General features: G+C 43.6%; 1 protein-coding gene across 3 annotated transcripts in view; it reads left to right on the top strand.

Annotated features, from left to right (window-relative positions):
- LOC124290090 (mediator of RNA polymerase II transcription subunit 14-like) overlaps positions 1-22,064 on the top strand; it is a 67,272-nt gene that overhangs the window by 9,334 nt on the left and 35,874 nt on the right. For 2 of the 3 annotated variants that reach the window (XM_046726779.1, XM_046726777.1), the window contains exons 8-25: positions 3,836-3,876; positions 4,247-4,334; positions 4,476-4,504; positions 5,133-5,211; positions 5,758-5,801; positions 6,150-6,238; positions 7,846-7,877; positions 8,420-8,547; positions 8,958-9,026; positions 9,847-9,886; positions 10,016-10,141; positions 11,419-11,500; positions 12,200-12,359; positions 15,927-16,122; positions 17,328-17,374; positions 17,613-17,747; positions 18,069-18,145; positions 18,694-18,802. In XM_046726779.1, the coding sequence (XP_046582735.1) occupies positions 3,836-3,876; positions 4,247-4,334; positions 4,476-4,504; positions 5,133-5,211; positions 5,758-5,801; positions 6,150-6,238; positions 7,846-7,877; positions 8,420-8,547; positions 8,958-9,026; positions 9,847-9,886; positions 10,016-10,141; positions 11,419-11,500; positions 12,200-12,359; positions 15,927-16,122; positions 17,328-17,374; positions 17,613-17,747; positions 18,069-18,145; positions 18,694-18,802 (1,571 nt within the window). The remainder of the gene's footprint in view (positions 1-3,835; positions 3,877-4,246; positions 4,335-4,475; positions 4,505-5,132; positions 5,212-5,757; positions 5,802-6,149; positions 6,239-7,845; positions 7,878-8,419; positions 8,548-8,957; positions 9,027-9,846; positions 9,887-10,015; positions 10,142-11,418; positions 11,501-12,199; positions 12,360-15,926; positions 16,123-17,327; positions 17,375-17,612; positions 17,748-18,068; positions 18,146-18,693; positions 18,803-22,064) is intronic. The other variant, XM_046726778.1, reaches the window with a different exon arrangement.

Here is a 22,064-nt window from a genome sequence, read left to right as displayed (position 1 = left end):
GCTCATGGTGTCCAGCATCACAAACAAACAAACTGTGGACTACCTGGATAAAGCTCATGGTGTCCAGCGTCACAAACAAACTGTGGACTCCCTGGATAAAGCTCATGGTGTCCAGCATCACAACCAAACAAACTGTGGACTCCCTGGATAAAGCTCATGGTGTCCAGCATCACAAACAAACAAACTGTGGACTCCCTGGATAAAGCTCATGGTGTCCAGCATCACAAACAAACAAACTGTGGACTCCCTGGATAAAGCTCATGGTGTCCAGCATCACAAACAAACAAACTGTGGACTCCCTGGATAAAGCTCATGGTGTCCAGCATCACAAACAAACAAACTGTGGACTCCCTGGATAAAGCTCATGGTGTCCAACATCACAACCAAACAAACTGTGGACTCCCTGGATAAAGCTCATGGTGTCCAGCGTCACAAACAAACTGTGGACTACCTGGATAAAGCTCATGGTGTCCAGCATCACAAACAAACAAACTGTGGACTCCCTGGATAAAGCTCATGGTGTCCAGCATCACAAACAAACTGTGGACTACCTGGATAAAGCTCATGGTGTCCAGCATCACAAACAAACAAACTGTGGACTCCCTGGATAAAGCTCATGGTGTCCAGCATCACAAACAAACTGTGGACTACCTGGATAAAGCTCATGGTGTCCAGCATCACAAACAAACAAACTGTGGACTCCCTGGATAAAGCTCATGGTGTCCAGCATCACAAAAACAAACTGTGGACTACCTGGATAAAGCTCATGGTGTCCAGCATCACAAACAAACAAACTGTGGACTCCTGGATAAAGCTCATGGTGTCCAGCATCACAAACAAACAAACTGTGGACTCCTGGATAAAGCTCATGGTGTCCAGCATCACAGACAAACAAACTGTGGACTACCTGGATAAAGCTCATGGTGTCCAGCATCACAAACAAACAAACTGTGGACTCCCTGGATAAAGCTCATGGTGTCCAGCATCACAACCAAACAAACTGTGGACTCCCTGGATAAAGCTCATGGTGTCCAGCATCACAAACAAACTGTGGACTACCTGGATAAAGCTCATGGTGTCCAGCATCACAAACAAACAAACTGTGGACTCCCTGGATAAAGCTCATGGTGTCCAGCATCACAAACAAACAAACTGTGGACTACCTGGATAAAGCTCATGGTGTCCAGCATCACAAACAAACAAACTGTGGACTACCTGGATAAAGCTCATGGTGTCCAACATCACAAACAAACTGTGGACTCCCTGGATAAAGCTCATGGTGTCCAGCATCACAAACAAACTGTGGACTCCCTGGATAAAGCTCATGGTGTCCAACATCACAAACAAACTGTTGACTCCTGGATAAAGCTCATGGTGTCCAGCATCACAAACAAACAAACTGTGGACTCCCTGGATAAAGCTCATGGTGTCCAGCATCACAAACAAACAAACTGTGGACTACCTGGATAAAGCTCATGGTGTCCAGCATCACAACCAAACAAACTGTGGACTACCTGGATAAAGCTCATGGTGTCCAGCATCACAACAAAACAAACTGTGGACTACCTGGATAAAGCTCATGGTGTCCAGCATCACAAACAAACAAACTGTGGACTACCTGGATAAAGCTCATGGTGTCCAGCATCACAAACAAACAAACTGTGGACTACCTGGATAAAGCTCATGGTGTCCAGCATCAAAAAAAACAAACTGTGGACTACCTGGATAAAGCTCATGGTGTCCAGCATCACAAACAAACAAACTGTGGACTACCTGGATAAAGCTCATGGTGTCCAGCATCACAAACAAACAAACTGTGGACTACCTGGATAAAGCTCATGGTGTCCAGCATCACAAACAAACAAACTGTGGACTCCCTGGATAAAGCTCATGGTGTCCAGCATCACAAACAAACAAACTGTGGACTACCTGGATAAAGCTCATGGTGTCCAGCATCACAAACAAACAAACTGTGGACTCCCTGGATAAAGCTCATGGTGTCCAGCATCACAAACAAACAAACTGTGGACTACCTGGATAAAGCTCATGGTGTCCAGCATCACAAACAAACAAACTGTGGACTCCTGGATAAAGCTCATGGTGTCCAGCATCACAAACAAAACAAACTGTGGACTCCCTGGATAAAGCTCATGGTGTCCAACATCACAACCAAACAAACTGTGGACTCCCTGGATAAAGCTCATGGTGTCCAGCATCACAAACAAACAAACTGTGGACTACCTGGATAAAGCTCATGGTGTCCAGCATCACAAACAAACAAACTGTGGACTACCTGGATAAAGCTCATGGTGTCCAGCATCACAAACAAACTGTGGACTACCTGGATAAAGCTCATGGTGTCCAGCATCACAAACAAACAAACTGTGGACTCCCTGGATAAAGCTCATGGTGTCCAGCATCACAAACAAACAAACTGTGGACTACCTGGATAAAGCTCATGGTGTCCAGCATCACAAACAAAACAAACTGTGGACTCCCTGGATAAAGCTCATGGTGTCCAGCATCACAAACAAACAAACTGTGGACTCCCTGGATAAAGCTCATGGTGTCCAGCATCACAAACAAACAAACTGTGGACTACCTGGATAAAGCTGATGGTGTCCAGCATCACAACCAAACAAACTGTGGACTACCTGGATAAAGCTCATGGTGTCCAGCATCACAACCAAACAAACTGTGGACTCCCTGGATAAAGCTCATGGTGTCCAGCATCACAGACAAACAAACTGTGGACTCCCTGGATAAAGCTCATGGTGTCCAGCATCACAAACAAACAAACTGTGGACTACCTGGATAAAGCTCATGGTGTCCAGCATCACAAACAAACAAACTGTGGACTACCTGGATAAAGCTCATGGTGTCCAGCATCACAACCAAACAAACTGTGGACTCCCTGGATAAAGCTCATGGTGTCCAGCATCACAAACAAACAAACTGTGGACTCCCTGGATAAAGCTCATGGTGTCCAGCATCACAAACAAACTGTGGACTACCTGGATAAAGCTCATGGTGTCCAGCATCACAAACAAACTGTGGACTACCTGGATAAAGCTCATGGTGTCCAGCATCACAAACAAACAAACTGTGGACTCCCTGGATAAAGCTCATGGTGTCCAGCATCACAAACAAACTGTGGACTACCTGGATAAAGCTCATGGTGTCCAGCATCAGAATGTGTGATAAAGAACAATATGGTTTAATGATTGTACACTTTGAAAAAAGGCTCATCACAGTTAAAGGGGTATGTTGAAGTCTGAAATATACTGAGAGAAACAAATAAAGGATCACATGAAAATGCAAGTGTTCCTTTAATATTTTCCAGTTTTCATCAGGGGCGGTGAGGTAGCCAAGTGGTTAAAGCTTGGCTCGTCACTCAGAAGACCCGGGTTCGAATCCCCACATGGGTACTATGTGTGAAGCCCATTTCTGGTGTTCCCCGCCGTGATGTTGCTGGAATATTGCTAAAAGCGGCGTAAAACCAAACTCAGTCAGTCAGTCAGTCCAGTTTTCATCACCACAGCCCTATTCAAAGCTGATGAAAACTGGAAAATATTAAAGGAAGGCTTGGATTTTCATGTGATCCTTTATTTGTTTCTCTCAGTATATCAAGTTCACAAAACAAAGTGTCACTACAAACATTTTAGATCATTTCAAGTTTACAGAAGTGAAAGATTTGCGAAGTCAAAGACCTCTGTAGAGAATGGGTTATGAAGTTGCTCTGGCACATGTAGAGTTATGGCTACGTGAATTATATGAGCCAATGAGTTCTATGAGTAATGTACTCAGTTCAACCAATGCCTGTTTCTGGTTTCAGAAAATGGCAGGGTGAAATTCCTTGTGGAACATGAGTTTGAGGTGAGTCTTTGTGTTTCAGCAGTTTTAGAACCAAAGTGAAGTAAACATGTGAATAATTGAACACTTGTCCCTGCTAATTTTGGATGATTTCTCTCCATGCTAACTAATCAGAATGAAAAGATTGTTGTTTTAATTATAACATGTTACAAATATTGCTGCTATGTACAAGTATTGCTGTTATGTACAAATATTGCTGCTATGTACAAATATTGCTGCTATTTACAAATATATTGCTGCTATTTACAAATATTGCTGCTATTTACAAATATTGCTGCTATGTACAAATATTGCTGCTATTTACAAATATTGCTGCTATTTACAAATATTGCTTACTGTTTGATAGAGATTGTGATCAATGGTTGATTTACAGGTGACCTTGACCTTGATGGGTGATAGCCCTACAATACCGTGGCGATTGCTAGATATTGACATTCTGGTAGAAGATCATGAAACAGGAGGTAAGCGTGTGTTTCTCCTTGACAACATTCTGATCCTCTCTGATTTTGATAAACTGTTGATATTAAAATGGTGTTTGCATAGTTTAGTATAAGGTCTTGTGATATAACTGTTAGTTCCTCACGATGATGCCTGTGTTTCAGATGGGAAGTCTCTGGTTCACTCACTGCAGGTAAGTGCTTCATTGGGAATCAACAGTTTATAACATTCATTGAATGATTCAATAAATTTCCCTTTTTACAATTCAGTCATCATATTCAAATCTGGCCTGTGCTGTGACTGTTGTATTATTTATGTTAAAATGTGTGAGTTTTAATTATGGATTAAGAATTAATGCTTAATATTTCATGAAAGTGTGTTGCTATGTTACTTACATAATATCGGTGGATTAGGAAAAATAGTGCCGTGGTTTGTTTACCTCAAAACAATGTAATAGCTTTGTAATTTCTAATTACATTGTATTACAAAGTGACGAAGTTTCTTGACTTTTCAAAATGCCAATTTTCAGCCTTTTATAAATATTGGTCATCCTTCCATACTCTCTTTGCAACTTTTGACAGGTAACATTTTACATTGAATGTTCATGGTAAAATGTTCAGTCTTGAATCTCAATGTAATAACTGTTCCATTAGACTGCATAAAAACTGTCTAGAAATATGGTGCTGTAAGAACTGTGTACATTATTATGCCATATGATGTAATCATACTGTACAACCTTACATTTGGGGAAATAAAAACATAAACCCCCCGCCAAAAAAACAACATTGTAATTTCTTATGATGTTGAATTTTCTGCATCAGATCCACTACATCCATCAGCTGGCACAGAATCGTCTCCTTGACAACGACAAGCCCCTACACGACCTCTACAAGGTTCTGCGTATCCTTCTGTTGTACTGTGAGAACAGATTGTGGATGAATATGTCCATGAGCAATTTGTTTACATCATAATTGTCAGAGGCTTGAGGTCTATATCAGGTTCAGGGTGGTGGCTGGTAGGTTGGGAGGATGAAAGATTGTAGTTTATTCAGATAAATAAGCCTTTTATCTATGGTTTGAGGTCTGTATCAGGTTATGGTTTGATGGGTAAAGTGGTGTTGGATGGAAGGGGATGGTGGCTGCAAGATTGGTTTGTGGTACATTTTATTGCTTTCCATTTAAAGGGAGGTTTATCAAGTGCCTATTGTTTACAGGATATTGTTTTGCTTCTGTGTAGGAGGGTTTTATCAAAGGTTTATAGTCTGATAATGATTTCAATCGACGTCTAAGATCTGAAGTTTCTCTAAATATGGGGATATTTTCATAGAGATCTGTATGGCCGCAGGTAATGTATGTATGATGGCTAGTGTGACACGATATTTTCACTATGAACACATCATCACGGAGGTGTTGTACAAATTGCTAATCTTCCTTAACCAGACTTCAGATTCCTTTTGCCAGTCACTGCAGCTGGAAGTGCTTCATTCCCAGGTGAGTGTCTCAATTATGGTGTGAGCATATGTAAGGGGAGACAATTGATACGTCCTAAAGGGTTATCTCCCCTTGGATTTTTTTCATTGGGCTCTTGCATTGCAGCAAACAAACTCATTTGTTTCAATTGTTGGTCTAAGGGCAATTAACTCTTTCATTGCAGTCATATATATGTGTGTCGATTCTTAGTCTCATGATTGACAAAATAAAATCTCTCAACCTGCTCATTAGTCACGTTGTAACATTATATCAATCTGAAACATACATGTATGTTGCATGTTTGGAGAAATACCACTTTTAGACTTATATTCGGGTATCAAAATGGTTCTCATCAAACGTTTTCTTTAGACCCAGCGACTGATACGAAATCGACTTGGTGACAGTGTTCGAGTGGAAGAATACACACTCAGCAAGAGCCTGCAGATCTCATACTGGAGGTGAGTGTTTATGCATGCTGATGTGACTATGGCTAGAGTGAACCAACCGTGAATCCAAGTCAGTGAAGTACCTCCCTGGTGGAGTGGATAGAGTAGAAAGAGGAATGACAGTAGTTGAATTCCCTGCTCTGTTGTCACCTGCCGCAACGCGGAACAGGGACTATGTATTCAGCGGCGTCCGTACATACATACGTCCCGATTCTTGTAAAGGTGATATCTCATGAACTGTTGTATCCAATGTCTTCAAATTTGGTGACAGCCTACATTGGGGGATTACCCAGACAGCAGTCGAGTTTGGTGACCTTGACCTTATTTTCAAGGTTGCCACGACACTTTGACCACTTTTGAAACTCTTGTTAACGCGATATCTCATGAAGTGTTGTACCCAATGTCTTCAAACTTTGTGACAGCCTACATCGGGGGATTACACAGACAGCAGTTGATTTTGGTGACCATGACACGTACGCTTTTGAAACTCTTGTTAATGTGATATCTCATGAACTATTGTACCCAATGTCTTCAAATTTGGTGACAGCCTACATTGGGGGCTTACACAGACAGCAGTCGATTTTGGTGACCATTTTCAAGGTTGCCACGCACTTTGACCACTTTTGAAACTCTTGTTTATGTTATATCTCATGAACTGTGGTACCCAATGTCTTCAAATTTGGTGACAGCCTACATTGGGTGATTATACAGGCAGCAGTCATTTCAGGTATCTTGTATGTGACACACACACCCCAAAAAAAAATTTTAAAAAAGAAAAAAAGTAGTAAATGTGTTACAAGTATTCCATTGTTTAGCGCCGGGGGACATTGCCATATCAGTGACAAACACTTGTTGTAAGTGCAATAGATGTTAAAAGATGGAACTTGTTGTTACCCTGCCTGTTTGGCTTTAGGGGACAACAAGGACAGCTTGGAATCAGTGTACTTTGTCTAAGTAGGGCATCCATCATGTCCATGTTTCCGACTGTGGCTTTGTATATCAGTTGGCTGGCATTATGACCAACTTAAGGCTGGACCAGTACCTGCAACACACAGAATCATGCATGTGTAGAGGCCATAACATTTCCCAGTCCTGTGCTGGGATTTGAACCACGGACCTTCTGATCCGAAATTGGACGCAAACGAGGTTAACCCCGTCAGCAAGCTGACCAGGTAAGGATGTCATTTGTGGGATGACTCCACGTCCTGCTGCATACTCCCCTGTCAACGGAAGGCACGTCCCGAGCCACGTGGGAGCAGTGTGCGAAATAGCCACTAACCCGCTAGCCCGTGGCTAGTAAAAATCCAATTGGGCCAGTAAATCTCCACAGTCGCTGGGCCGACTGGCTAGTGAATTTTCATGGGGTCATTTTGTAAATATATCACTCTCTCCAACTTGTTAAGTTATAACACACTTTTAAATCATGCAAGTCCCGTGCTTGGATTCGAACCATGGACCTTCTAATCCGAAGTCGGATGCCTTGTTCATATGACCAAAGAAGTTAACCCCATCAGCAAGCTGACATGAGATATTCTTGAATGTGTCATGTGACTTGTGACATGTGGCTCTGTAGATTTATGTCTGTGAATGTTTCACCACAGTTTACGTTTCTGCTACAGGGATCAACTCAAGAAAGATAAGGATGGGACAGGTATGTGCACAGATTTTCAGTCTTTTCATTATTCCCTACCTGCACCTTTGTAGTATTGCTTGTTACTGTAAACTCTTGTTGTAATGCTTAGAAAAATATCAGGGGTGGTGGAGTAGCCTAGTGGTTAAAGTGTTCGCTCATCACGCCGAAGGCCTGGGTTCAATTCCCCACCTGGGTACAATGTGTGAAGCCCATTTCTGGTGTCCCCAACATAATATTGCTGGAATATTGCTAAAAGCGTCATAAAACCCAACTCACTCACTAGAAATAAGGGCTTTGGGGTAGCCTAGTGGTTTAAGCGTTGGCTCGTCACGCCGAAGACCCGGGTTCGAATCCCCACATGTGTACAATGTGTGAAGCCCATTTCTGATGTCCCCTGCCGTGATGTTGCTGGAATATTGCTAAAAGCGGCATCAAACCAAACTCAGTCAGTCAGTCACTAGAAATAAATCATGATGATTATAACTAAAACATTGATGAAGGAACCTGTGTATATTTGAAGTATCGGTTGCCCTATGTTACCCTATGTTGTATGTGTATAGGTGTATTCTCTGCAGTGTTTAAGCTGAGTGTCCACGTGTGTGATGACGATGATGGAAAGCCGCTGCAGATCAGTCACAGTCCACCCATGTCGCCGGACGACAGCAACAAAGTGGGACTGGCAATCAAGGTGAGGACACTTACCCTGTGTATAGCAGTCAGTTTACATGACAGATCTAGGTACAGCTGGATCTCACTCTCCCAAGTAGTTCCGGGATTTGAATGGAACAAACTGTCACTGTGTCTGGCTATGGAATCTAGGTGTCTGATTGGTCAATTCACCAGGGCCCCGTTTCACAAAGCTATCTTAGCGCTACGACTGTCGTAAGTCTGTGTTACAGTATAGGAGGTAGGAAGTCATGGCGTTGCGATAGCTTTGTGAAATGTGGCCCTGGTTTATTGACATAAATAACTGCCAGTTTTTCTATGCATTAAGCAATAATTACTTGACCACTCACAAAGTGCAATACCCAGAGAAGCTGAGCTAAGGGCGGGGCTAGTTCTCTACTGAAACCTTACTTGAGGTGTTGACTATTTCAGAGTGACCAGCTGTCGATTGAAAAACTCCTTATGCAGACAATAGAAGTGAGGACCCACATCAAGCTGAAGGTATGGAAATGGTGTCCATATTATGTTGATTTGTGATGAACAATGGATGCTGACCGTCGCATACTCTTTTATGTTTCATTTCAATGTAGACTTCTTCATGGACAGGGGCGGTGGGGTAGCCAAGTGGTTAAAGCGTTGGCTTGTCACGCCGAAGACCCGGGTTCGAATCCCCACATGGGTACAATGTGTGATGCCCATTTCTGGTGTCCCCCGCTGTGATGTTGCTGGAATATTGCTAAAAGCGGCGTAAAACCAAAACTCAGTCAGTCAGTCAGTCTTCGTGGACAAAATCAGCAACATTTAGTGCCATCCAACAATTCACCATGGTTCTTTTATTTCATGGTTATTTAAGGTCATGAAACACGGCCAATTGATGTATGTTTGACATGCCACAGGACTGTATCAATTAATATGTAATCTTCTTTTAACTGAACATGCCAAACAGTTACTGTTTCCTAATTAAATGAGTGTTAATACATAAAGGTGAGGTGAGGTGAAATTGGGTTTAACGTCGTGCTTGAGAATATTTCGCTCATATGACGACGTGCATGCGTGTGTATGTGTATGTGCGGCTTAATACATAAAGGGCATGGAGAAAGTGAATATGTGAGGACTAAGAATGTCTGTCCAGGTTCTGTCCTTGGCTCAACAGTTGAGTGTGCAGGGTTGTGTCCCCTTGTTACCAGGATCATTGTTTGTGTGTGCCAGTTCCAGATTCCTCCACTACTTTTAATCATTGGTAAATGTACAGCATCCATTTTAATCCTTAATCTTACTTGAATGACTTTCATCAAAGCCAGCTTTTCCAATTGTTTTTCAGGAGTTTGCCAAAGAAATGCAGAGATATGTAGATGAAAAATGTGAGTTGTTTGAAAATTAGTTTCTTGTATATTTGTAAAGCCTTTTGACTTTGGTTGGATGGAAGACATATTTTATCTATCACAACATTTACTGTGGTATGTTAGTTGATGTTTCTAATCTGTCTGCAGGTGAAGTTAGAGACATGCCTGTAGCCCTCCATGTTCCACTGTTAACTCCATCAATGTCCTCCGAGATTCTCCGTATCTCCATCGACATCCAGCGAGGGTCCTACCTCACATCAGTACCATGTCTAAGTAAGTGAAACTTGAAAGTTTACAGGTCCATGAACCATTCTAGATCCAGTTCACTCCCAGAACTTACAGCTGGTTGTAAGAACTGGATATTTAATTGTCACAAGCTTTAGGTTGACTGTGTGATACTCTGTCCAGACGGGGCGGTGGGGTAGCCTAGTGGTTAAAGCGTTGGCTCGTCACTTCGAAGACCAGGGTTCGATTCCCCACATGGGCACAATGTGTTAAGCCCATTTCTGGTGTCCCCCGCCGTGATATTGCTGGAATATTGCTAAAAGTGGCGTAAAACTAAACTCACTCACTCACTCTGTCCAGACAGTTGATTCTGTACTGAATTGGTCTCCCAAATTAGGTTGTGTCCAGACTGCAGTATGCCTTTAATATTGCTGAAATATTGTTTAAATTAGGCAATATTCACACAGGTTTCCTCGGAAAGAACTCTTGGATTTATCAGCAGCTCATGCTTGTCATTGGAGGCAAAGGGCAGTGGGGTAGCCTAGTGGTTAAAGTGTTAGTTCGTCATGCTGAAGACCCGGGTTCGATTCCCCACATGGGTACAATGTGTGGAGCCCATTTGTGGTGTCCCCCGCCATGATATTGCTGAAATATTGCTAAAAGCGGCGTAAAACTCACTCCCTCATTAGAGGCAGTGTCATGGATCGAGTCATCACTCCGTGACCTTGTTATGCTGTCATACTGGTACAGTGTGAGATGTTGGTCTTAATATTAATGAAAGGTTTGTCTTATCCAGACTTGCATTATTTACAGACCAATGTCATTCAGCTGGGGGGCGGTGGGGTAGCCTAATGGTTAAAGCGTTGGCTCGTCACGCCGAAGACCCGGGTTCGAATCCCCACATGGGCACAATGTGTGAAGCCCATTTCTGGTGTCCCCCGCCGTGATGTTGCTGGAATATTGCTAAAAGCGGCGTGAAACAAACTCAGTCAGTCAGTCAGTCAGTCATTCAGCTGGAATATTCCTGAGTGTTGCATTAAGCATCTAACATATATAAGACAACATTCACTGACTCTGCGTGTAGCAGTTGTTTAATCATCAGGGCAGATGTTAGTGTTAGGTGGTCGATTAAACCTCTCATAACTTTTCCTAACTTCACAATACTGAACTGCCAAAGTTTCTGAATCCTTGAACAATATTAATTCATTAATAGAATCACTGTTACTATAGTCACCATCACCTGAATTCATTGTTGTCGCAGACGACCTGTACTGTTGTCCTAAAGTATCAAATCCCACAAACTAATGTGAGTATTTTGTCTTCAGCTGACCATTCTGTAGTGAAGGAAATCGAGGACTGTCTCAATGCTGACCGTCGTGGACTGGAAAAGTATTTCACTAAACTCAGGTAGTGTAATTTGTTCTATGAGGTGAGGTGAGGTGAGGTGAGCCGAAATTGGGTTTTACGTCGTGCTTGAGAATATTTTGCTCATATGATGACGTGCATGCGTGTGTATGTGTATGTGCGGCTGCTTGTACTAGCCCAGACTTAAACTGGTTTTATAGTGCTAGCCCACTGAGATACCATGCCGCAGTGAAGCATGAATACCCTACTCAGACACATATACTGATTCCGAGCCGATTGTTCTATGATAACTACAGGGGCTCCAGCACAGTAAACTGCATCTTTTCTGATTCACAGCAACAACTTCAACTGTCGTGACTTGTCTAACCATGTATGTACTGCCAGTATTATTGGAGTGCAGCAGTCAAGGACAAACTTGTATTTGGCAGAGATAGGATTCATATCCAACAACAAGCCTGTCAACTGACTGCCAAGTATATGTCTATGGTAGAACATGTGTTTTGCTCTGAAACTGAATAAAAAGTACAATGAATGCCCACCTACTATAATATTGAACTTTATCGGAGAAAGTTGACAACCCTCATCCTGTTGATACAAACTAGCAGTATAGAAGCGTCTAAAGCGATAGATGAAACTTTTTTATGTTAGCTGTAAGAAATAGTCCGCATTTCCAGACCATTATGCTGTGTAATGATTAGACTGTACTTGCCAATGTTAAACTGTTGTACTTCCTGTACCCAGAATGCAGTTGTGCCTTCAGCGGTGTGAGAAGTCAGTCCAGCTTCTTCCTGCTCAGACGTTCAGTTCTCTGCCGATTGTCAACATACACGGCCACCCAGTGGAGAGACTGGGCAGGTACAAGCTGTTCATCAAAGTACCAAAACAGTCCAACTTCTTTGTGGTGAGTCTTTTGGAACAACTATGTCACAATCTGTTGGTTTCCCCTGCTTGCTTGCTCAGTATAACAGTTGTGATGTGGCACACTATGTCACAGCTGCTTCTAAAGTAACACTTCATGAATACACCTGGGCAGGTAGACACTTCTTGTAATGTATGCATCAGAGACAGATATCTGTCTATATCCATCCATCCATCCATCCATCTATCCTACTAGCCATACACCAGCCATCCAGCCATCCTAGTAGCCATCCATCCATCCCATCCATTCCATCCATCCATCTATCCATCCACCCTACTAGCTATCCATCCATCCATCCTACTTGCCATCCATCCTAGTAGTCATCCATCCATCATTCCATCCATCCATCCATCCATCCATACTACTATCCATCCATCCATCCTACTAGCCATCCATCCATCTATCCTACTAGCCATCCACCATCCTATTAGCCATCCTCCATCCTACTAGCCATCCACCCATCCATGCAGTCATTCTACTAGCAATCCAACCATCCTACTAGCCATCCACCCATCCTACTAGCCATCCATCCATCCTACTAGCCATCCACCCATCCAACCATCCATCCTACTAGCCATCCACCCATCCATCCAGTCATCCTACTAGCCATCCACCCATCCATCCAGTCATCCTACTAGCCATCCAGTCATCCTACTAGCCATCCAGCCATTCCTACTAGCCATCCAGCCATCCTTCTAGCCATCCACCCATCCATCCTACTAGCCATCCACCCATCCATCCAGTCATCCTACTAGCCATCCACCCATCCATCCAGTAATCCTACTAGCCATCCAGTCATCCTACTAGCCATCCAGCCATCCTACTAGCCATCCAGCCATCCTACTAGCCATCCACCCATCCTACTAGCCATCCACCCATCCATCCAGTCATCCTACTAGCCATCCACCCATCCTACTAGCCATCCATCCATCCTACTAGCCATCCAGTCATCCTACTAGCCATCCACCCATCCATCCTACTAGCCATCCACCCATCCAACCATCCATCCATCCTACTAGCCATCCACCCATCCATCCAGTCATCCTACTAGCCATCCACCCATCCATCCAGTCATCCTACTAGCCATCCAGTCATCCTACTAGCCATCCACCCATCCAGCCATCCTACTAGCCATCCTACTAGCCATCCAGCCATCCTACTAGCCATCCAGCCATCCTACTAGCTATCCACCCATCCATCCAGCCATCCTACTAGCTATCCACCCATCCATCCAGCCATCCTACTAGCTATCCACCCATCCATCCAGCCATCCTACTAGCTATCCACCCATCCATCCAGCCATCCTACTCGCCATCCAGCCATCCTACTGACCATCCTTCCATCCAACTAGCCATCCACCCATCCATCTAGCCATCCTACTAGCCATCCATCCATCCATCCTACTAGCCATCCCCTCATCCTACTAGCCATCCATCCATCCTACTAGCCATCCATCCATCCTACTAGCCATCCATCCATCCTCCTACTAGCCATCCATCCTATTGGCCATCCCATCCATCCTATCCATCCAGCTATCCAACCATATCCATCCATCCTACTAGCTCCATCCATCCTACTAGCCACCCAGCCATCCTACTAACCATCCAGCCATCCTACTAGCCATCCACCCACCCTACTAGCCATCCAGCCATTTTACTAGCCATCCAGCCATTCCTACTAGCCATCCAGCTATCCTACTAGCCATCCAGCCATCCTACTAGCCATCCAGCCATCCTACTAGCCATCCATCCATCCTACTAGCCATCCACCCATCCATCCAGTCATCCTACTAGCCATCCATCCAGTCATCCTACTAGCCATCCAGCCATTCCTATTAGCCATCCAGCCCTCCTACTAGCCAGCCATCCAGCCATCCTACTAGCCATCTTCCTACTAGCCATCCAGCCATTCCTACTAGCCATCCAGCAATCCTACTAGCCATCCAGCCATTTCTACTAGCCATCCAGCCATTTCTACTAGCCATCCAGCCATCCTACTAGCTATCCACCCATCCATCCATCCTACTAGCTCATCCATCAATCCTACTAGCCATCCACCCATCCATCCAGTCATCCATCCATCCTACTAGCCATCCAGCCATCCTACTAGCCATCCAGCTATCCTACTAGCCATCCAGCCATCTTACTAGCCATCCAGCTATCTTACTAGCCATCCATCCATCCTACTAGCCATCCACCCATCCATCTAGCCATCCTACTAGCCATCCATCCATCCATCCTACTAGCCATCCACTCATCCTACTAACCATCCATCCATCCTACTAGCCATCCATCCATCAAACTAGCCATCCATCCTACTAGCCATCCATCCATCCTACTAGCCATCCATCCATCCATCCAACTAGCCATCCTACTAGCCATCCATCCATCCTACTAGCCATCCAGCCATCCTACTAGTCATCCAGCCATCCTACTAGCCATCCATCCAGCCATCCTTCTAGCCATCTTCCTACTAGCCATCCATCCAGCCATCCTACTAGCCATCTTCCTACTAGCCATCCAGCCATCCTACTAGCCATCCATCCATCCTACTCGCCAGCCAGCCATCCTACGAGCCATCCACCCATCCTACTAGCTATCCACCCATCCATCCATCCATCCTACTACTAGCCATCCATCCATCCTACTACTAGCCATCCACTCATCCTACTAGCCATCCAGCCATCCTACTAGCCATCCAGCCATCCTACTAGCCATCCATCCATCCATCCAACTAGCCATCCATCCATCCTACTAGCCATCCATCCATCCTACTAGCCATCCATCCATCTTACTAGCCATCCATCCATCCTACTAGCCATCCATCCATCCAACTAGCCATCCATCCATCCTACTAGCCATCCAACTAGCCATCCATCCATCTTACTAGCCATCCAGCCATCCTACTAGCCATCCAGCCATCCAGCCATCCAACTAGCCATCCAGCCATCTTACTAGCCATCCATCAGTCCTACTAGCGATCCATCCATCTTACTAGCCATCCATCCATCCTACTAGCCATCCAGCCATCCTACTAGCCATCCATCCTTCCAACTAGCCATCCTACTAGCCATCCATCAACCCCTCTTTCCATCCATTCATTGGAGTACTTTTGCTTTTTATTGCTGGCCTCTAAGATTGTGTGAATGTGTGATGTTTGCAGTTTTGAGATTAAACTCTCTTTACCAATCTCGGCCCCGTTCCTCAAAGCAATCGTAACCCTAAGACGGTCGTAACTCCCATACTTAGCACTACGGTCGCTTTGAGGAACGAGACCCTGGATTATACAGCACTTTCTCATGATGACGTCTCTCAAGCAAATATATTGCCTGTCAGATTGTTATTATGGCTACTATGATAATAGCTGATGTGGAATTAGGACTGTATTTTTGCGCACTATTGATCATGTTCATGATTGCTTTTCAATATTCATCAATCTGGAAGAATAAGGAATTACATTGCTATTTCCAATACTTTCATCAGTAATGTATGATGTAGTGTGTAAGACTAAGGGTGTTGTGTTAAATAAGTGTATCGCACCAATGTGAAGGTTGTTGAACTTGTGGAGAAGAAGCCCAGATCTGTGGAATACAAGAACTATGTGCTGGAGACGACGCCATGCACAGCAGATGGCACGGAGGATGATCTGGCAGAGGATGTTGGTGTGAAACTGTATCTGAATGCTGGCAAGTTCATAGAGGTGGACAACTACTCCACAACACATGGGCCTTTCACTAAAATATTTGGTGAGTTGAGATAATGTATAATGTCCCACACACATGGGTTGATAAAAACATGTTGAATGTTCTTAATATTTCAATAAGTTTGGACGTGGAAGTTTCTCTTGTTCTTTAATATTCTATCATTGGTATGAAAATGAGTTTGGATGAAATAAATCATTAAGATGAATATGATGAATGATATTGATGGTAATGATAAAGAATTCACTTAGTATAACACTAGACTATGTGCTTTGTTTGATCTATGAAGCGTGTGCTTAGAGAGTGGAAGGTTGATGGATTGATCTTCGGCCTTGTGAAACGAAATGTTTCTGTAAAAGATTTATAATTATTGTTGTTAAGGGGCTGAACGAAGAACTGCTCAGTTTGGAGCCTGTATACTGTGTCTGAGTTGGGTATTCATGTTGAACCAGTGCCAGGTGCCTGGTGCCTCTGTATGTTAGCACTAAAGAACCAGCATTATTCCAGACTAGAATCAGCAGCCACACAAAAGTGCATGCCTGTCTGTGCATTAGTGCAATCTTGAACCTATTTTACCTCACCTCAGCATAATTAGGAACAAATATGCTGTAAGGGTACGGCAATATTTTTGGCTATGCTTTATTCTGAGAAGAAGGGGCAGTGGGGTATCCTAGTGGTTCAAGTTTTCTCTCATCACCCCGAAGACCCGGGTTCGAGTCCCCACATGGGTAAAATGTTTGAAGCCCATATCTGGTGTTCCCTGCTGTGGTATTGCTGGAATATTGCTAAAAGTGAGGTTAGGTGAAATTGGGTTTAACGTCGTGCTTGAGAATATTTCGCTCATATGACGGCATGCATGTGTGTATGTGTGGCTGCTTGTACTAGCCAAGACTTAAGCTGGTTTTATAGTGCTAGCCCAATGAGATACCATGCCGCAGTGAAGCATGAATACCCCACTCACACACATTATACTGACTCCCGAACTGACCAGTCCTTGTTGTACCCATTAATGCTGAGCACCAGGCAGGGACCAACAAGTAGCATATTTTAACGTCTTTTGGTATGATGCGGACGGGCATCGAACCCGCGACCTTCCGCTCTCCGGGTGGACGCTCTAACCACTACACCACGGAGGCGTCTGCTAAAAGTGACATAAAACAGAACTCACTGTGAGTAGTCAACACTCAAATTAGTCAGTTGCATTGACTTGATATTTTATAACTTATAACATTCCCATACTGTTGTAACAGAGGACTACCCCACAACACAACTTGACAGTTTGACCAGAAAGAGAAAGGTAATTTCTATTCTGTCCCTCATTGTCTCAATTGTCCATTAAAATGGTACACACAAGTGTATCTTATAAGTTGACTACAGTGACCATAACTTAATCTGTAACATAATGGTGTGTAAACTTATATGTAATTCTGTAAACCCAGAAAAATGTACGTAAACCAAGAAGTGAAAAGTAAAGTTCAAGGTTGTATGAGTACTCTACACACTTACTTGAGAATATCTTTGTCTTCCTGTCCTAGCTGTTTTTGGGTGGAGCTGATCTCGATGAGCCAGACACAAAGAAAGTGAAGGGATCACCCTACTTTGTTCCTGAGTTGGCGTACCTGCTCGTGTCCTGCGAGGAGAGGATTCCATTTGTCTACCTGGGAGATGAGGTAGGATAATGTACAGAATTAAAGATGCTTTGTAAGAATAGCTGTATATGACTAGATTGAAGGCTGTGACATATAGTTAAAGTTGGATAGTACTGAATTAATTATAATTCAAGTATATTTTTCCTGACTCATGATCTTTTGCTTATCTCCCTTTTCCTTGCGAATGGTAGTGGAACACTTGAATCCCTTGAAGTTCCCGAAGCGGACGTATAAATACATTCTCCCACAAGTTACCTCCCTTGCCCTTTCCCGTGCAAACCAATCATGTGACGTGCCTATACTTGTCATTCTCTCCCTTAAGAAATTACATTTTTATTCCAGCTCAACAGACAAGATGTACCACATCAAGGTATCCAGGTGGATGAAGAAGGAATCTGTCTGGTCCTCGGTATTCTCGAGTAAGTCACCATCAACCTTTGTTTGTAATTGTTAGTCATTGTTTTAAGTGTATGTTAGGCCACAATAGCTTAAGTATAAGATGTTTATCCAAATGTATTTAAAATGTTGTTTTGGAGGAGTTGTATTAGATCAATTTGATTTTGTTAAAAGAAACTGTTCAAGGTGTCAGATCAACTATCTATTAGTGTGATTCACATACAAGCGGTACAATGTGTGAAGCCCATTTCTGGTGTCCCCCGCCGTGATATTGCTGGAATATTGCTAAAAGCGGGTTAAAACCAAACTCTCTCACTGAAAGGAACCTCCATGTATGGAATATATTAGACTGCCTCAAGATTACAAAAGCACATGTTACAATCAGTTAAATAAAGTCTGTCAGGTAAGCTTTATTGTGGAAAGTCTTTATTAACACCATACATATTACAGGAGCCCCATTTTGTTGGTCTGCATGTTTTTATACAATGTCAACTTCTATCTTGATTTGCACAAAAATTTAAAAAATAAATTAAAAAAAAACATTCATGAAGTGACCAACATTGTGTTACAGCTTCCCTGAGTGTGGAGGCTGCAGCAAGGAAATCAGTGATGCCCTCAAGAAACAGCTGCTGTCCTGCAAGTTCCGCATCCTCTCCAAGCCACTGCACTGGGTGGTGGAGGTATGTACACACTTTAGGTGGGCTTCCTATGTTTGTCCCCTCTTCCCCTTTGGGTATTCTGGGTTAGAGGCCAGTCCCAAGCAACAATTTGATGGCATGGATTATGGCTTGCACTATTAATCATGGGATTGTCTGGTCCAGATGTGACTGATTGTTGTCACATAGCTGAAATCTGGCTAAATTTTGCATTATACAGTACAACCAGAAATTATTGAGAATTTAAAGATTGTAAATTTTTTTTTTTTTCACTCATTACTCACGTATTAAATGTGAATATTAGCAGAACATAACTCCAGATTCAAAGACAGGTGAACAGTTAGTATTTTGTCAAGTCACCATGCAGGCTTCAATGCGGCAGGGCATACTACTTATCAAAGAAGTTAGAAAGTCATGGTCCATGTTGCTAAAATTTTTATGCTGTAAGCACCAGTTCAACCTTCCCTCCTTTTGTTCAGGTTTCATGATCGGTGACGGAATTCCTCAACTTTTCTGCCAACCCATTGCATGCAGCTCAGTTCTAATTGTCTCCTTACAGACAGCCACAGTTCCTTAATCAATCATATCCAGCCTTAAGTTTTCTAAACTCCTTCGTTTGTTTTTAGAAACAAGAATACCAAGCCTCCTCCTGTCACCGACAGTCAATTTTCAGGGCCTACCTGCGCCTCCCTGGTGCTCAATGCCATATCCATTTGCAATATTTTTCAAAACACGATAAACAGTGGACAAAGGGATGCCTGTTCTACTTGAAATCACTTTAGCTGATCTGATGTCCTTGTTATAATACTCTAAAATCAACTTCCTCTTCTCTAAATCATCCATACTGAGGATCACTGAAAATGTCGTCTGCTAGCAAGTAAACAAAGGGGGATAACTCTTCACAAACTAATGAAAAAGGATTAACGGAGTTGTCTCTCTTGAATGAAACCAAGCACTTGATAGCTGGTCAAGGTTGTTTATACTAGAAATCCAATTAAACATATTCCTAAAGTTCTCAATAATTTCTGGTCATACTATACAACAAACAAACATCTGAAGTCATATAAGCTAAAACATGCAAATAGAGGCTTCTTTATCTTCATTTCAGTGCTGAAGTCTTTCTGCAAAGCTGATTCAATATTTTTATCACTAACAACATCCAAAACATTTCAGTGAGAATAAAACAATCCTGCAAGCAGTAACAAGACATCATTGCCATCAAACTTACTTCTCAGCAGTATTGACAGTTAAGGGGTGTAACTCCAGCTGTATGTGGCCATCTTGCCATTAGTGAATTAGTGAAAAAGGGCCATACTAACAATGTATAATGTTGTCAATCTCAGATAAAACAATCGGCACCATCACTTGTAGATGTTAAACTGCATTATTTAAGTGAGATCTCTTGGCACAAACAGAAAGGTGAACCCTTCCATAGTATGCTTGTGTTGACATCTGTTAAATGTGTTGAGAAGCTGAGGATTCAAGTGGAGTGGAACTCCGTGTTCCATTGGTCAATCCAAGGTCACACCTGTAAGTGATTAACACTTTCTTCAGTGTTTGTTGTTATTTGGGAAAGTGCATTTGTGACATGAGCTCTGTGGAGTTAAATTTTTACCTTATCCTGCATTACTCCTTAATGCATTTACTGCATTCCCTTGACAAGACGAAGCTGTGCGATGGAAACATCGAAGAGAAGTTGTTCCAACTAAGCGAGTCGCCATATTGCCATCGCACTGCACCCATGTGACCCGGAAGAAGCTGACGTCACATATCCTCACATTACTGCTTGTCACCAGACTGACAGGCCATGCGATTTCTTCTGGGATTAAATTGCGACTTTACACGTTTGTTGTGTTTTTTGTCAGTTTCTTTTTGATAGTTTCGGCTTCTCAGGACTCTGCTATTTCCCCGGCTACTGTGGAAGTGCGTGGTTCTTCACAGGAGACGTCACCTCCACCGACTACAGCAATGTCTGGTTTGTCTTCCTCAGCATCTTTTAGGGGTTTGTCGGCACCTTCCGCTGCATCAGTGACTCCATCTGCTACGGCATCGACACTTGTTACTCTGACTCCGTCTACGTTCCTGGCGCCCTTGGTGTCATCTGTGATGTCTACTTCAGCGTCTGTGGCGCTTCCTACTTTACCTGTCGACCAGGGTGCGCCTATGGCTCCTTACATGGATCCAGGTTGGATGCAGTCTTTTATACAGTCTATGTTTCAACAGAGGATGACGCCTTCGGGGATCCCTCCATTTACTCCACAGTTGGCGTTCTCCTCCCTCCCGGGACATGCAGCGGTCGCAGAGTCTCTGGCGACTGGGGCGCCTCTCCCTGCGGCCACCCCTCTCGTGCATGCCGTACCTCTATTACCAACTACTCAGTCAGCACCGCTTGTACCTGCCGCGCCATTGGTACTCCCGGCGCCTCCTTTATCTGTGTCTCCTTCGACGTTACTGACGCGTATGGCGCCTTCAACAGTTACGGGTACCGCTTCTACTTCTATTCTCCGGCGGGGTTATCGACTTCCTCTGATAGACAATCCACCCTTAACCATCTCATCCCGAACGGATGTCTACACCCCCAACCAGCATCACATCTTATTGGACAATATATACATTTTGTTACAAAAGAATGCCATAGAGGTGGTTCAGGGGCCGACACTGACACCAGGTTTTTATTCCCCAGTATTTTTTGTTCCCCAAAAGGATTCCAACAAGTTCAGGATGATCCACAATCTGTCTCGGTTCAACAAACATTATCTGGAACCTCCGCCTCACTTCCAAATGACAACGTTGCCAATCCACCCCAGCGACAGGCATTTCCTCAGGTTCATTTTCAATGGTATCCATGACCAATGGGCGGTACTCCCGTTTGGAATTTCTTCAGCCCCGTGGCTTTTCACACGAATAATCAAGCCAATAGCAGCCTTTCTACACCTGAAGAACATTCAGTTCGAGTCTTACATCGACGACTGTCTCCTCAATCAGCAGGACCCGTCCACTCTGGTCCTTCACAGGGACTTCACCAGACGCCTGCTTCATCAGCTGGGATGGATTGTCAACGAGCAGAAATCGGAACTCACTCCCTCTTGCATGCTACAGTTCATAGGGGGTTTGTTTCAGACACATCTGGGTCTTTTATCCGTTCCGAGGGATCACTGGCTCAAGATTCTGCAGCATCTTTACCCAGCGCTCCATCAATCTTGTACTCTTCGCCAGTGGCAAGTACTTGTGGGGTTACTAACGTCAGCCCAAGATCTGACTACCAGGGGTCGCCTTCAACTGCATC

Source organism: Haliotis rubra, unplaced genomic scaffold (genome assembly GCF_003918875.1).
Source record: "Haliotis rubra isolate DU_JTF1 unplaced genomic scaffold, ASM391887v1 Scf456, whole genome shotgun sequence".
NCBI classification, from domain to species: Eukaryota; Metazoa; Mollusca; class Gastropoda; order Lepetellida; family Haliotidae; genus Haliotis; species Haliotis rubra.
The sequence above is the reverse complement of the archived record's forward strand: the minus strand, read 5'-3'. Positions and strand labels throughout refer to the sequence as shown.